This window comes from Zootoca vivipara, chromosome 12 (assembly GCF_965207765.1).
Source record: "Zootoca vivipara chromosome 12, rZooViv2.hap1.1, whole genome shotgun sequence".
In the NCBI taxonomy this organism is placed as follows: Eukaryota; Metazoa; Chordata; class Lepidosauria; order Squamata; family Lacertidae; genus Zootoca; species Zootoca vivipara.
The window spans coordinates 23,201,534-23,218,208 of NC_142595.1; the positions used below are offsets into that span (position 1 = coordinate 23,201,534).

General features: G+C 46.1%; 1 protein-coding gene across 2 annotated transcripts; it reads left to right on the forward strand.

Annotated features, from left to right (window-relative positions):
• The first annotated feature begins 5,078 nt into the window (after nucleotides 1-5,078).
• Nucleotides 5,079-13,745, forward strand: PRR29 (proline rich 29). 2 transcript variants are annotated; one of them, XM_088655269.1, is made up of 6 exons: nucleotides 5,079-5,216; nucleotides 7,907-7,994; nucleotides 9,346-9,461; nucleotides 10,255-10,445; nucleotides 12,275-12,345; nucleotides 13,402-13,745. In XM_088655269.1, the coding sequence occupies exons 1-6, from the start codon at nucleotides 5,160-5,162 to the stop codon at nucleotides 13,437-13,439; spliced, it is 561 nt and encodes a 186-aa protein (XP_088511395.1). In that variant the 5' UTR covers nucleotides 5,079-5,159; the 3' UTR covers nucleotides 13,440-13,745. The 2 variants fall into 2 exon arrangements, with proteins under 2 accessions (XP_088511395.1, XP_034992276.1); XM_035136385.3 differs by having other exon boundaries at nucleotides 13,532-13,745.
• Nucleotides 13,746-16,675: the final 2,930 nt, after the last annotated feature.

Below are 16,675 nucleotides of genomic sequence, written 5' to 3' on the forward strand. Positions count from 1 at the left end.
AGAGTTCCCCTGATTCTTTGGTGGAAGTCTCGTGCTTTAAATGTGCATGGGATGCACTTTGGATGTATGGTGTGAATCTGCCTATTTCATGGTGTTTCTGCGCCCAGTGTATTTCTAATGGCCATGCATGATCTACGGTGAGGCTCCCACTTGCCTCCCCACCCCCTCCGCCAGCCTCTTGCTGCATCTTTCAAGAGCCTTTAGGCTTCACGGAAGCTGTGAGGTCCAGCTAACCAGCTCGCTCCTTTGTGACACTGATGTATGGGACATCATAAAGCAAACGAAGTACCATTGGGGCTGGATTAATCTCCTGCCCCTTTTCAACAACAGGACTCATCTCTCTGCCAAATCATTCAACGTTACAAGGACATTTTTCTCTGTCTCAGGGAGACATTTCATTTACAGAGAAGACAAAGTAACTCTCTAGGTAAGTTACAAGCCAGCCGTAGGAGGGTTGTGATGTGAGGGTTCTTGGTCTGGTTCCAGAGCCTAGGGTGAGTGGATTAATTAACTCTTTGTAAAGCTTTCCTGTTGAGGCAGGCCTTTCGGGAAGTGGTAGCCAGAACAAGTGACTCCGTTCACCTCTCCTTGGCAGCAAATGAATTAATGCCCTAATGCCTTATAACCTGTGGCCATCCCGATGGTGATGGACTCCAGCTCCCATCATCCCTGACCATTGAGCCACACTGCCTGAAACTGAGGGAAGTTGGAGTCCAGCTACATCTGGAGCACCACAGGTTCCTCACTTCTGCCCTAGGTTCTCCAACTTTGGGGGGGGGAGGTGTCTATCAAGTGATTGACTGCAGTGGCAACTGGGGAGCCTCCTTACTTCCTAATATTTATTTATTTATTTATTCATTCCATTTATATCCCACCTTTTCTCCAGTGAGCTCAAGGTGGGATACGTGGTTCTCCCCTCGTCATTTACTCTTCGCGACAACCCTGTGAAGCAGCTTAGGCTGAGAGGATGTGACTGGGCCAAAGTCACCCAGTGAGCTTCATGGGCATGTCAGGATTTGAACCCTGGCCCTCCCCTCACCTTTGTCTGACACTCTATAACCACCATACTGGCTCTCGGATGCTGGGAGCTGGCAGGTAGGCTCTTGAGGCGGAGATGCTCGATTCCTGTCCTTTAGATCAGTATGGAGAGCCACGGTGGGGCACTTTTTTCAACCTGAGGGCCACATTCCCTTCAGGGAGGCAGGCACATGCCAGCAGTATGTGGGGTCAGAGGCTAAAATGGGCAGGTTCCTTTTGTACCTTGGGCTTCTCCAGGTAGGGCCCAGAGAGACCCCCAAGAGCTGCTGCTAGCCTGTGTATGTAGACCCCTGGTCATCAGCTGATGGTCTAATCAAAGGTGGGTGACAAAAGGAGCACTACCACTCTGAAAGTATATGGTGGAGGATGAAGAAATTGGTCCCCAAATGCTGTTTGGGTTAAAAGTGAGCCCTGGGTCTGAAAAGGTCTAATATACATGTAGACCAGGCACCCCCAAATTGCGGCCCTCCAGATGTTTTGGCCTACAACTCCCATGATCCCTAGCTAACAGGACCAGTCGTCAGGTATGATGGGAATTGTAGTCCAAAACACCTGGAGGGCCGAAGTTTGGGGATGCCTGATGTAGACAATAATGAGCTAGGTAGAGGCACCTTGGTTTGAGGCACCTTCCTGTGTTCCTACGATGCTCTTGGTATGTTTGAAAGGCCAAACAGGCCCCTTCCAACTCTACAGTTCTATAAATCTATAAATCCCAACCTGGAATTCAAAAAGAAAGAGACATAGCCCTACAAATCTAAAGCTTACAGCTCCCCCTGGTGGTCCAGAACCATTTGTACAGGCAGCTTTAGCTTTTTTCATAGAATTACAGAGTTGGTAGGTACCCCGAGGGTCATCTAATCCAACCCCCTGCAATGTAGGAATCTTTTACCCAACGTGGGGCTCAAACCCACAACCCTGAGATTATGAGTAACGTCCTCTACCGATTGAGCTATCCACAGTTTTGGATTATGATGATCTGCTTCTTCTCCCCATATTATTATTTTTACACTTGTCAGCAGCTATCACAATGCTTTTGCCTAGGTTCCTGTTGTGGAGTGAGCCTCTTAGCTTGGAAAGGTGGGATCTCTGCGTGATCTGGAAGTGAGCAGAGTGAGATGGAAGGTAGTGATGTGTGGGCTCCTTGCTCATACTGGGAACTCTGGAAGCAGAAGGAAGAGCTTCTTAGTCCATCTTCAAATCAAAGGCTTAGAAAGCATCTAGGTAGGTCACTTCGCCAGGTAAGCAGATGGAGCAACAGCGCCAAGGGGAAGAAGCAGGTGTAGCTGCAATGGTACCTTTTAGACTGATTCCTATCATCCGTGACCATTGAGGTTGGTGGGAGGTGGAGTCCAGCAATATCTGGAGGACACCATTTTAGCCCCTTCTGCCGTAGGATGTAGTAAACAGAGCCTCTAGCTCATGGTCCAGATTTGGCCCTGCGCAAGTCTCACCTGGGTCTGCAAGACGGTTTTTCCCCAGACCATGCCCACCTGCCCCACCCCTGACATGCAACATTGGGGGGCGGTCCACCCCGGGTGTCACCATTGAGGGGGGTGACAAAATGTCGGGCCTCCAAGGAGTCTGCTTGCCTCCTCCCACTCAGCCGGCCTACAGCTGAGGGGGAGGTGGCAGGTGGACTGCTTGGGGCAGGGCGGAGCCTGTGGGCGCACTGCAGGCCCTGCGGTGAACACTGCCTGGCAATTTGTCACTCCCCTCAGTGGTGACACCCGGGGTGGACCGCCCCCACCCACCCCCTTCCTCCTCTCTCGATTAGGAGACCCCTTGCAGAGTTCCAATTCCCAAGACCCTTAACAAACCACAGTTCCCAGAATTCATTGGGGGAAGCCGTGGGCTAGAGGTGCTTTAACATTATGAGGGGGCTATGCCCCTAGGTTCACATGGGAGAAGGTACCTGAATTGTACAGGGTGGTTATCTTTGTGGGTTCTGTGTTGGAGCCAGATGGGGATGGCCCTAGGTTGTGAGTTTCACCTATGTCTAGTCTGCTACTGCAACACTCAGTAGCCTTATCTCCTTCCATATCTGGCTAAGCTGATTTGTTTTCAGTTGCTTGGCAATCCTCTGTTATGAAATGCCCAAGGCTGCCTGACACTGCAGATTCCTCTCCGACACCCTCTTCATTGCTCCTATGAAAATCACAGATAATTAGAGGAAAGCCTTGTGTGATGTGAGGTTGAGAAACGAGGACATCGTGTTCTGGGTTGACCTCATCATGGCCTAAATGTCACAAACCCATTCTTCTTGACTGCTGCTGCTGCTGCAGCAGCAGCAGCTTACAAAGCATCAATTTTCTTTCCTTTTTTCCCCTTTCTTTTTTTGAGAATTTATTCTGCAGTTTTATTAAGTTTAAATTCCTTAAAGCATCATTGAAATCACCCAACATGATTTTAAAAGGGGGGTGGGATCCAAGACAGAATTTGTCCACCAATCATTCCAAATAACATAGGAGTTTTTGAAGCACCAAACCTTTCTTTCCTGCAGAGTTCACACAACTACATATTCCATTATGAAAAGCACAATGGACCATAAAAAACCCTGTTTAGTTGTTTTCCATACAAAAGTAACAATTTGTTTTATTGGGGGGGGGGGAATCCCTTTACAAAGCACCAAGAAACACTTCCTTTCACCTCTACCCTCACGCCCCAAAAAGATCACATGTTAGGGTTATTTTTTTAAAGAAAGGAAGTTACACATATTGGCCACCAAACACAAAGGTCCTGGGAGTTTCTGGGACACAGGATAGGCAGCTGGCAGCCTGTATACTCAATCCAACCCACAAAGAGGCTTCTCTTCTGGCCCTGGTGTTAAGCCTTAATCTCAGGGACTCTCCACACCTATTTTTCTCTTCTCCCGTTTTCTCCCACCAAAGGTCACAACCACACCATACATTTAAAGCTCATGGCTTCTCTCCAGCTCAAGTAATCCAAGGACAATTCACATACTCTCCCTGCAAAGCTACAGTTCACAGAATTATTTGGGGGAAGCCATTTGATTTAAATGTATGGTGTGGTTGTGACCTGATTTTAAGATACTGTAAAGGGCTCTCAAGCTTCCTTTCCAAGTCACCAGCAGCTAATGGAACAGAGGTTCTGCCTACAATTTTCTGCATCAATTTTCTCGGCATGTGAGGCCTCCTTCCATCCAGTCTTCTAAAGAGAATGACAGGAGCCTCATTTGATGAGGTTGATGGCATTGGACAGCCCGTGGAAGTTTGTGATAATGAGGAAGATGAATATTCATGGAAATGAGAGGTCACAAAATTTCCCCCAACTGTCCCAATTTAAGTGGGACATCCTGGAATCACAGAAGCCAATTCCAGCTTCTGTTTGCATCCCAGAATGTCTCGTTTTTTGGTCTGGCGCTAGTCAGCAGGGTCACACCAAAGAGCCAGACCGGAAGGTGCTCTGGCATGACCCCAAGTTTGGGGACAAAAATGCTGGAGAGAGTGTAGTTACGTGCTTGCTTTCCTTCCCAATACAAGGCTACCAGAGACAGACAGAGAGAGAAAGGTGTCATGCTTAGAGTGTCAGACTAGAACCAGACCACGAAGCTCACTGGGCTACAAATCTCACTGTTCTTTTCAGCACATTTCTCCATCACTTTCCTAACTGCAAAAGTCCTCTCTCTTTTTTTAAAGAAAGAAGATTTGTTGCAGTAGAGTGACAGAATCCTTTGACCCACTTTAAATGCACGAGCCAAAATTTCTGGTATGTCCTTTAATCTCTCACACAAGACAGTGAGAGTCTGGAGACACCAAGAGTATTTACCACACAGGGAAGGGGATAATTTAAAATCAAAATAGAAGAAAGTGACCACTCAAGCTGGTACTGTTGCTGAGGCACCAAAGGTATGTGCCTCAGAGAGGTGTTAAAATCTTTATGTGTGTGGTAATACTGTGGGGTTTTTCCTACATTATTTTTGTTGGGCAACCCCTGCCCACTCCCAGCCCTCTGGTGCTTGTGTTGACAAGGCACTTTTTGAACAACTAAAAGCCACCTGGCAGGCAGGCAGGGCCAGTGTGTTTGAGCACAGCTACCTTAGCAACCAGCCTGCTTTGTCTCCTTGCTTGTTTTGGCTGCCACCAAGCAGTCAGGACCTTGCAATGGATCAGAGGGGCCAAGGGACCGCCTCCCCACCAGTGCACCTCATTCAGCAACCAGTAAGTCATTGTTGAGGGTTGGGGGAGTCGAGAGGGAGCCAGAGTTGCACCCCTGAAGGAGCAGCAGAGAGGAGAATCCCTTGGGACTCTAAAAGATCTGATTTATCCTCCCCACACCCCACAAAATAATCCCCAGGTTGCAGTAGGATGCTGGCTGCAGGGGGGGGGGGGTTTCAAAATTAAAAAATTCTGGAACAGACTATTTTATGCTGTGTCATCACTAAATCTGCAGTAATCCCCACAGCTACAAATGGAGGTTGAAAGAATAACCAGAGAGGGTTGGGGAGCTGGTGCTGCTGGGGCATTGAAACATTTGGGTCAGTTGCCACTGTGCTAAGAAAATTAATGAAGCTTTTTTTTTAAAAAAAAAAAAGTTAATTAATTAATTACCTTTGGAGGGGTTTCTGCAGGATCATATAGCAGTTAAACCCTCCTGCCTTCTTCTGTCTCAGAGATAAACCCCATGACCCAGTTGGGAGCCAGTCCACAACTGCCTCATTGGATCCTGTCAATTAATTTCCCTCCTTCCGCCCTGGACTTTGCATGTGAGAACTGACCCCGCACAGCACATTCAACATACATTTAAAGCACATGACTTTGTCCAAAGAATCCTAGGGAAGTGTAGTTTCACTCCAACAGAGCTGCAGTTCCCAGAACTCTCGACAAACTAAAGTTCCCGGGATTATTATTTGGGGGGGGGGTGATACATAAAAGTATGGCTTGGAGCCACCCCAAATGTTGCAGAGCAGAGCCTGTGCTTCATTCCTCTTCTACATGAATGGATGAAGAATCCAAGGGCAAACCAAGGCCAGAATCTTTGTAAAAGGTGTTCTTGCACAGAGTACAACTCTTGGAGTCACAATCTCCTGCACTTAGTGCCAGTACATATATTGCCTCCCCAGAAAGCTGCTTGGGTTGCTTGCACAGTCAAATCAGTACTTGGCAAAAGGGGGGCCTTCTCACACATGAAGCTAAGATGGGGGCAGGTGATGTAGGGGCCACATGAGGTGTCTCCTGGTGTGTGTGTGTGTGTGTGTGTGTGTGTGTGTGTATGTGTGTGCTTATAAATGTTGCTGCTGTCGCCAAATGCTCCAAAAGGAATTCAATTGGAAACGGGGCATGCTTAATCCATTTCCAAGGCTGATTTTCTAATCAAAAACCCACCTTGTGCTTCCCCACCCAGAGGGGAAACAATGCTGGGTTCCTGGTTCCCCCCTCCCCCCGCTAAGAGAAAATCAGCAGGGGGGAGGATTACTAGGAAAGAAAAATAGGAATCTTCTCTATATTGAGTCAAACGACTGGCATGCACACGAAAGCTCATACCAATGACAAACGTAGTTGGTCTCTAAGGTGCTACTGGAAGGATTTTTTTTATTTTATTTTTTACTACGGCAGACCAACACGGATACCTACCTGTAACTATTGTGCTTACACACAATAGTTTGACGCCTCCCTTTCCATGGAGGCGCAGGTTGCAGCCACAGGTAAGGTGGCATTTTTCCATCTCCGCCGTATCAAGCAGTTGGTCCCTTACCTCTCTCGCCCTGACCTGGCCACAGTGATCCATGCGACGGTCACCTCCAGGCTTGATTATTGTAACTCGCTCTACACGGGGCTGCCCTTGAAGCTGACCCACAAACTCCAGCGGGTGCAGAATGCCGCGGCGAGGCTCCTTACGGGGTCCCGGCCGCGGGATCACATTCATCCAGTGCTTTACCAGCTGCACTGGCTCCCGGTGGAGTACAGGATCAGGTTTAAGGTGCTGGTTTTGACCTTCAAAGCCCTATGTGGCTTGGGACCCTTGTACCTACAGGACCGCCTCTCCTGGTATGCCCCGCGGAGGACCTTAAGGTCCACAAACAACAATACTCTGGAGATCCCGAGCCATAAGGTGCCTAGATAGGACTCTACTAGGGCCAGGGCCTTTTCAGTATTGGCCCCAACTTGGTGGAACGCTCTTTCACAGGAGACCAGGGCCCTGCGGGATTTGTCATCTTTCTGCAGGGCCTGCAAGACAGAGCTGTTCCGCCTGGCCTTTGGGCTGGACTTAGTCTGACCCCTGTGTTTTTCCTCCCTCATGGTTTGGATTTATGGACTACTTAAAATGAGGCTGCATTTTAAATTTTAATATTGTATTTTAATCTGTATTTTAATTAATTGCTTTTTATGTTTTATTGTAACTTTATTGGTGTTAGCCACCCTGAGCCCAGTTTTGACTGGGGAGGGCGGGGTATAAATAAAAAATTATTATTATTATTATTATTATTATTATTATTATTATTATTATTATCTACTACATAGACTAGCAGCAACGCTCCAGGATTTCAGGGAGGGGGTCTCTCCCAGACCTACCCGGAGATGTCAGGGATTGAACTTGGGACCTATTGCGTGCAAATCATGTGTTCTGCCATTGAGTAAGCAGACAGTCCGTGGGGAAAGGTTTAAGCACCCCATCTGCCCACTGCTGCCCTCATCAGATTTGGAGATCAGCCTCCGTTTGGTTGCAGGAAAATGTCTGTCTTGCTATCATATCCAGTTTGGCTCTTGCATCAGACTTCTCATTAAATAAATGTGTAACTTGAATGTAGCAAAGAAAAGAAAAGAGGAAAACCTGGCCCAAGAGGGAGCAGTTAAGAAGAGACAAGATTTATTTGTGCAGACCGATTCTTTTCTCTGACATTAATTCTCAGATTCCGCAACAGCCAGAGGTGACAATTCTCCAGCAGTTGCCCTGGGCTACATCTCCTACTTCCAGCAAGGCAGGGCACATCAGGGAAGGTAGGAAACCCAGCACAAGAAAGCCATGCCTGCCATTAGCAGGAATGTTTAAAATTATGCGCGGAAAAGGACCCACCCACCCCAAGGATCCGAAAAGGTAGGGCTGAATGTACAGGTGAAACTCGGAAAATTAGAATATCATCGAAAAGTGCATTTATTTCAGTAATGCAACTTACTATTATTTATTTTTCTTTTAATTTTTACAAATGCTTTCTTTTGGAAATTCCACAGTAATAAAACAAATAGTTACAAAAATAAACAGAGCTATTACATTTCATTAATTACATTCCATTTATAATTGACCCGCCTAAAGACAAATAATTACAATTACAACAAATAAAGGCTTGACATATCTTGCTTTACTGTCCGCTTTCAACTAATGGCAAATGTATAAATAGTGACCAGTTGCAGAGCCTGTAGGATTATATGTCAGAACTCATTTATCTAAACTGGTCTGGTTAAGAGCACCCTACTCGACCAGATTTGAACCTAGGAGTATCCTGCTCGATTAATCCACCGACCAGATTATTTAATGAATTCCTTTATCAAACCCACAGGGATGCTACTCAAATCCACCAGCCAAGAGGAGCACAATATCAAGATGAAATATCACCCCACAGACTGCACCCACCTGCCTCAACTGGGTTTTCAAGGCCTTTCTGAAAACCTGAAGTTTGATTATGACTTTATAGGGGTCTGTTGTGAGTCCCAGAGATGTGGCTTAGACTGCCATGTGCATAGATGTCTGTCATTGTGATATACCCAATCCTTGTTTGAGAAACTTAAAAAGGAGTGATGTCAACTTCCCTTTTTCTTTCAACTGCAGGGAAATTGTATTCCCATACACCGTGTTTCTCCAAAAAATAAGCCATACCCCGAAAATAGGCCATACCCCGAAAATAAGTCATACCCCGAAATAAGCCATACCCCGAAAATAAGCCATATTGATAGGCAGTTAACCTTGTAGGTTAAACTACTATTAATAATAATAATAATAATAATAATAATAATAATAATAATAGACATCCCCTGAAAATAAGCCACCATGTGTTTTGTTTTTTTGTTTTTTTGAGGAAAAATAAATATAAGGCGGTGTCTTATTTTTGGAGAAACACGGTATTAGCCCCTAACTTAGTTCATATAATCTAAGCATTGGCATCTTCTTAACTAAGCTACTTCTCTTGTTTGTAGAATTTCACTTGATTAGCTCACTGTCCAACACTTTACTGTACTGAAAGTGGAGAGATTGTTTTTCTGCCCAGCTAATTTACAAGGGTTATTATCTGCCATTTGTCCTTGCAAAGTGCCATCTATGGCCCAGAACATTCATTGCACCCTTTCTTTCTGGCAGATTTAATGGATCTCATGATGATACAGAATGCTCAGATGCACCAAGTCATAATGAACAACTTGGCCATGTCAGCAGTGGCGCACTTTGAAAACAGCCCAGCCCAGTCTCTGGCACAGGTAGGTAACTGTTTCACGAATGGAGGAGGATAATTTTGGTTGGTCTACATTTTTAAGCAAAGGAACCTAATTTACACCCCACTTAATTTGCACCAGACTAATATGTAGATTGGAATATAATCTGCATTTTACACTTCTCTGAATTTTGCAATTCAGTCCCAAAATGAACCAAACTGTGTTTAACCTGTTTGTTTTAGGGTAAAATAAGTTTAGAACTGCATACAACGAGCTAAAATATGCATTTAAGTACATATTTAAATATGAATTTTCATTTGGACTTTAAAAAAAATGCAGATTAATGTGGAAATTATGAACAAACATATGTGATACACAGGGCAGAAATAAGCTGATCTGTTCGTATTTTAAGTGGGGGGGAAAGGTTGACATTTTCTCCTTTCCTAAATAATCCTTCTGCCTTGCACACTGGACACAGCCCTATCACAATCTAGCATGGGGTTAAATAAAAAAAAATCCTTCAGTAGCACCTTAAAGACCAACTAAGTTTTTATTTTGGTATGAGCTTTTGTGTGCATGCACACTTCTTCAAATACCATGCACACTTCTTCAGATAGCATGGGGTTGGAGGACTTGAGATCAAAGCTGGGATTGCGACCAGAGGCCTAGCAGAGTGGAGGGTTAGCTTAACTTTTCTTTTCTTTTGTCTGCTTCAACTCTGCCCCAACAACTCTTCTCCATAAGAGTTAAAATATACCAGGTCCCCCTTGAGGAGGAAAGTGGGGTCGATGTATCCCAGTGGTGATTTCTCAAGCCTTTCACCCTCTCTTTTCTGCAGGTGTCCCACGTTCCTTGGCAGATAGAAGAAGAGGAAGAGGATGACCCAGCCCCCCTTGTGTTCCACCATCATTATGCCCCCTACCCAAGCATTATTCCGTTCATGGGATGGCAATCTCCATCTCGGGTTCAGCAACAACCTGCCATTCGCCATGTAGGCCCAGATCCTCAGATGACAGGGAGGCAAGACAGGTGAGTATAGCTGAAGGTGGGGTTTATGAGGAAGGGGTAGCACAATCAAATGCGGAGGGGCACAGAACTTCACTTAGATGTTCATATCTGCAACTCAACACACCAAATGTTGCATTCAAAAATATAACACTAGCACAAGTAGTGAGATGATAATAATAGACACTCGCCACAAGACTTCCGGGACAAAGATGAGCAGCTTCGTGGAGCCCTCACAAGAATAATCACCAGGAGGAAAAGGTAAAAAGTGAAACGTAGCTGTGTGGATCACACACACCCAGCAGTGTCACGGCTATGGCTTCTTGCTCTGTGGCATTCCTAGACTCACTGGCTATGTACACATCATACACGTAAAGCGCATGACTCTCTCCAAAGAAACCTGAGAACGGTAGCTTACCCCTCACAGAGCTGCAATTCCCAGCACCAAACTACAGTTCTCAGGATTCTTTTTGTTGTTGGGGGGAGTAGTGTGTTTGCAGTCAATATCTCCCGACTTCTCACCAGGCAGGACAGAGCCAGCCCGAGGGATTTTGAAGCAAATAGTGTTTTCCCCTGACCCCTCAAAGTCAAGGTGAGGAAGGTGACCAGCCAGGTTATTCTGGCAGGTCAGGCAGAAAATCCCGCTAGCAACATCTCTCTCTACCTAGCAGTAAAATCACACAGACAATAAATTTAATAACTAACCATTTGCTGCCTTAAAATCAGCTGCCTGCGGTGGCCACCTAATGGTATGGCCAGGATCCTGCCCACCCAAGTTCTGTTGCCTGAATAAATGGCACAGATATGGATATGGAGTCTTCTGTTCATAATCTAGCGGCTAGCCCCCTTCTTTCAGTCCTGGAGAAGGACAGGGGGGTCTAGAGCCCTGAAACCCCTGCACTGTGCAGGCCTTCTTCCTTTGGCCTCTAGCATTTTCACCAGACGCTAGTAAGCATGTCCAAACTTAATTTTTGCTGCCATCATAATAAGGCCTAGAAAAGTGACTTGGGGGGGAGCAAGACATGAAAGATTATACTTTGGGGGTGCAGGCATCTGCATTAATAATAAATATATATATATATATATATATATATATATATATATATATATATATATATATATATTATTTATACCCCGCCCATCTGGCTGGGTTTCCCCAGCCACTCTGGACGGCTCCCAATCGAATATGAAAACACACAGGGCCATCTTACCCATTAGGGTTAGTGGCGCCCTGCGCCACGGTGCCTGCCCATCAGAGGTGCCCAGCAGCAGGAGTCCGGAACCAACCGGGAACAGCTGTGAGGGCATGCTAGGCAGTGGCGGCGGCTCTTCCTACGGCCAGCCGTGCTCTCTCGCTTCCTGCCTGGGAGAGGAGGCAGCGGCGGCGGCGTGCAAAGCTACACAACGCCCTTCTCCTTCTTGCCTGCCCCGCGGCAGTAGCGGGACTGCTGAGGAAGCCCCCGCGGCAAGCAAGCCTCGAGCTGCCCAGTGCAGGGGGCAGAGAGGATGGGGAGGGAGAGGGGTGCCGAGAATGTCGCTCCCCACCCCTTCTGCACCACGGCGCTGGATATGCTTAAGACGGCCCTGAAAACACAATACAGCATTAAACATTAAAAATTTCCCTAAACAGGGCTGCCTTCAGATGTATTTTAAAAGTAAGATAATTGACATCTGATGGAAGGGTGTTCCACAGGGCAGGTGCCACTATCGAGAAGGGCCTCTGCCTGGTTAGCATTAGCCTAAGCTGATTCTCCTACTTGCACTCAGCAGTCCTGTAAGGCACACAGAATTTCCAGTGGAGATTTTCGCACCCCAGTTTTTACTAACTCTCCCATCTTGACTTGTCCCAATAGGGAACCAGTCCCTCCACCGCCACCACCAAGCGCCACTGGAACTGTGATGGCCGATGTCCCACCAGCTTCAGGTAAGGGTGAGTGCTGCAGGCTTTGAAGCAGCTCTTTCCCTAAATCCCCAGGATTTCCCCAAGCCTTTCCGTGCAAGTGGGCTTTCGGTATCTCTTTGTCCCAGACTTCCTAATGCTGACACCATGGCACCTTTGCCACCTACTTAATGTCCTATATCATTTTAGTCTACTGTGCCAACCCTTTCCCAGCCTGGTGCCGTCCATGTTTTGTTTTGTTTTGTTTTGTTTTGACTACAATTCCCATCACCCCCAGTCATCATAGCCAACAGGATGGTGGGAGTTGTAGTCTTAAGAGCCTGGAGGAAACCAGCTTGGGGGCAGCTGCTCTACACAAACATATTCCCTCCGCCTCCACCTGTTCAATACTACTACTACTACTACACGTCCCATGCTTCCCCCAAAGTCCTGGAGCAGCACTACAAGATTTAGAACACTGGAAATACATTGCTTTCATAATATTTGCTTCATAATCTACACTACAGATAAACAAGGAGAGCCTAGGTGGAGGCAAACAGGCACTTCCACAGCAGGCGGCAAATCCATCAGCACTGCTTCTCCATTTGGCTTATTCACAGCTCACTCAGAGTTCTGTCTTCATTTTTTTTAAAAAAGGAAAACAAAAACAACCCTGCCAAATTGTTTTCTAAATTGGCTCTAAATGGTTTCTCTTCCTCCTCCCACCAGCAGGAGGATGCCACCTTCCTAAACTCTGATGGCTGCTACAATCTAAGGCAGGGGTCCCCAAACTAAAGCCCGGGGGCTAGATGTGGCCCAATCGCCTTCTAAATCCAGCCCGCGGACAGTCTGGGAATCAGCATGTTTTTCCATGAGTAGAATGTGTCCTTTTATTTAAAATGCATCTCTGGGTTTTTTGTGTGGCATAGGAATTCATTCATTATTATTTTTTCAAAATATAGTCCGGCCCCCCACAAGGTCTGAGGGACAGTGGATCGGCCCCCGGCTGAAAATGTTTGCTGACCCCTGATCTAGGGCTGTAGAGAGATTCCCTGCCGACATTCCTGGCCATTAAAGTCCATTGCAATTCTTTTGTTTCAGGATCCCGATTAAGATGGCTCAACTCACAATGCTATTAAATATATCTAAGATAGAGAGTGCTGGGGGGGGGGGATATCTGGGGCTGCCTTTATGCACTGGCAAGGCTGACGTGAGTGGTTCCTCCTTCCAGAATACTATGACTACACTGAGGCACGGAGGTGAGGTGAAAGTCTAACCTGTTGAGCATTTACAGAACAAGACACAGGTCTCAAACTCCGCCTAGCTGCCCCTACAGCACCAGAGACCGAGCACTGATGTGGCATGGATAACTTGGTGGCATATTCCTCCCCTTGTTCGATCGAGACCTCTGAGTGTGTGCATTTGGAATAAACTTTATCAATTTGTCTGAGTTGCAATTAATCATAAGAACATAATAGCCTGCTGGGTCATGCCAAAGACCCAGTTAGTCCTGGACTGTTCTCACAGCAGCCACCCAGAAGCCCACAAGCAACGGCCCTCTGTAGATCAGCGCCAGTTATCTGAATAACTTACATAACCATCCTTCCTCAAAACTTAAGGCAGGGGTAGTCAACCTGGTGCCCTCAGATGTTGTTGGACTACAGCTCCCATCATCCCTGATCATTGGCCATGCTGGGTGGGGCTGATGGAAGATGGAGTCCATCACCAATGGGAGGGTGCCTTGTTCCTACCAATGCCTTACGTGGAGATGGGAGAATCTGCCCAGTTCCCCTCACAGAGCTACAATTCCCAGGGGGGCTGACAGTTAAACAGAGGGACTGACAGTTAAACCACTCTGGGACATAGCTGCCAAGTCTCCCATATTCTCCCGGAAATCCCCGTTTTTCCAGCTGTTCCTAGCTGAAAGAACGGATTTTTTTGTTTTTTCCTGGTTTAGTCTGGCGCGACGGTCATTTTGGAACTGGGCGGAGCATGCTCAGAAGTGACTTTTGATGCTGCTTTGCCCAGTTCCAAAATGGTGGCAGCGCTACTTCCGGTCTGCTACTTCCGCCCGGTCCCTTATTTCTCCGACAGCAACTTGGCAGGTATGCTCTGGGAATTATAGCTCTGTGGGGGGAATAGGGATCTCCTAACTCTTCTCAGCACTCTTCACAAACTATTGTTTCCAGAATTATTATTGGGGGGGCACTGTTCAGCCCGGACACTGAGATCCAGCGCCGAGGGCCTTCTGGCGGTTCCCTCATTGCGAGAAGTGAGGTTACAGGGAACCAGGCAGAGGGCCTTCTCGCCCTGTGGAACGTCCTCCCATTCGATGTCAAGGAAATAAATCACTATCTGCTTTTTAGAAGACACCTGGAGACAGCCTTGTATAGGGAGGTATTTAATGTGTTACATTTTATTGCATTCTTATACAGTATTTTGCCGCCCAGAGTGGGTCAGGTGAGCAGCATTTAAATAATAAAATTATTATTATTACTTATCCCTCTTCTGGGGGAAATCTGGAAAAACGGTAGCTCTGTGAGGGCAATGGCCTAACAACTCTCAGCACCCTTACCTGTATACCTGAAGGAGCGTCTCCACCCCCACCGTTCAGCCTAGACACTGAGGGTCCAGGTTCCCTCATTGCAAGACATGAGGTTACAGGGAACCAGACAGAGGGCCTTCTCGGTAGCAGCACCTGCCCTGTGGAATGCCCTTCCATCAGATGTCAAGGAAATAAGCAGCTACCGTATCTTAGTTTTAAAAGACATCTGAAGGCAGCCCTGTTTAGGGAAGCATTTAATATTTAATGCTGTATTCTTTTAATATTCGATTGAGAGCCACCCAGAGTGGCTGGGGAGACTCAGCCAGATGGCAGCAAAAAAAGAAATCATGATTAAGGAGGGGTGAAAATAAGGATCAGCTGAAGTGGGGGCTGTGTGTATGGTAAATTTGTATCCAGCTTCTGTGTATTTCCTGTGTGTGTGTGTGTTGTGTAGGTGTCCTGTGTGTTATGCGTGCAAGTGAATGTGCAAGCAAAATGTGGGGTGGCCACATTCCCTCTGCTCAAAAAAAAAGTTTAGCCACTTCTGCTATAGTGAGTCCCAGCTCACCAATTGAGGACCAATGGACTACATCTTGCAAAAAGAAAAAGAAAAAAAAGACCTCCCTGGGTTCCCCTGGACATTTTAACCAATTTCTGAACCTTCTGACCATTTTCAAAGGACAAATCCCAGCTACGTCCGGGAAATTCCAGATGTATGGCAGCCTACCCCTCTCGGCCTCATTTAGGGGAATGTCCAGGGCATGGAATAAACTTTACAAATGTGTTCCTTTCCAGATGTTCTTGTTTAACACTGTTACACTTTTTGGTCATATTGGCTGCATTGTCATATGATTGTCCTCCACATTTACTGGCATTTATTTCAAGTTCACTGAAGTAGTTCAGTATCAGGCTCAGTCTTGCTTTCACCGGTGTGATCTTTCAGTTCAAAAAAACTCCGAAAGCATTCAACTGGCAATCCATCACTAGGAAAAACATACAGTATCTAACAATGACAGCAAGTTGATCAACACGGGAAATATTAGATGTTGAATCAAGTGATAAAATAAATAACCTGCCTGTTGGATGTCATTCAGTATTGCTTCTCAAACTGTGTTAGCCATCAGCTGCATAACCTCTTCACGTGTAGTTTTGGATAAGTACAGTGGTACCTCTACTTACGAATAACTCTACTTTCGAATGTTTCTACTTACGAATGGAGCTCCGTCCGCCATCTTGGATGCAGTTTAGATAGGATTTTTTCTACTTACGAATTTTTAGATAGGGTTGCTTCTACTTACAAATTTTTTCTCCCAATGCATTCCTTTGGGATTCGACTTACAAATTTATTCGACTTACAAATGTGCGTTTGGAACGAATTAAATTCGTAAGTAGAGGTACCACTGTACAATGATTGACCAGAGCCTTTGCCTCCGTACTGATTTACGTGAGCACACAGGAAGGGATCAAATCTGGCAATTAATTCAAGCAATCTAAACAAATTTGCCATTGTTTGGTGAACCAAACGTTTCATCATCTCCCCTAAATGCCAAGCCACATTCACTGCAATAACTTGCTGAAGTACATGCCTCCAGTAATCCTGCTCTGCTTTTATTTGCTTGTTGAGTTACAATGTGAGCGTTTGACCATGCTTTCTCGTTAAGTGTGTTAGCAAAGAGTTCATATGGTTTTTTAAAAAATTCCATGGGGTTGAACAAGATAAGTGTGATGCCAGGCATCAAATTTAATACAAGCTAAAGCTGTCGTTGGGGTAGTTTGGTTTGCATACAGAACAGTAGCCTTTTCCTTTCGAGGGAGAATGAATTATTTGAG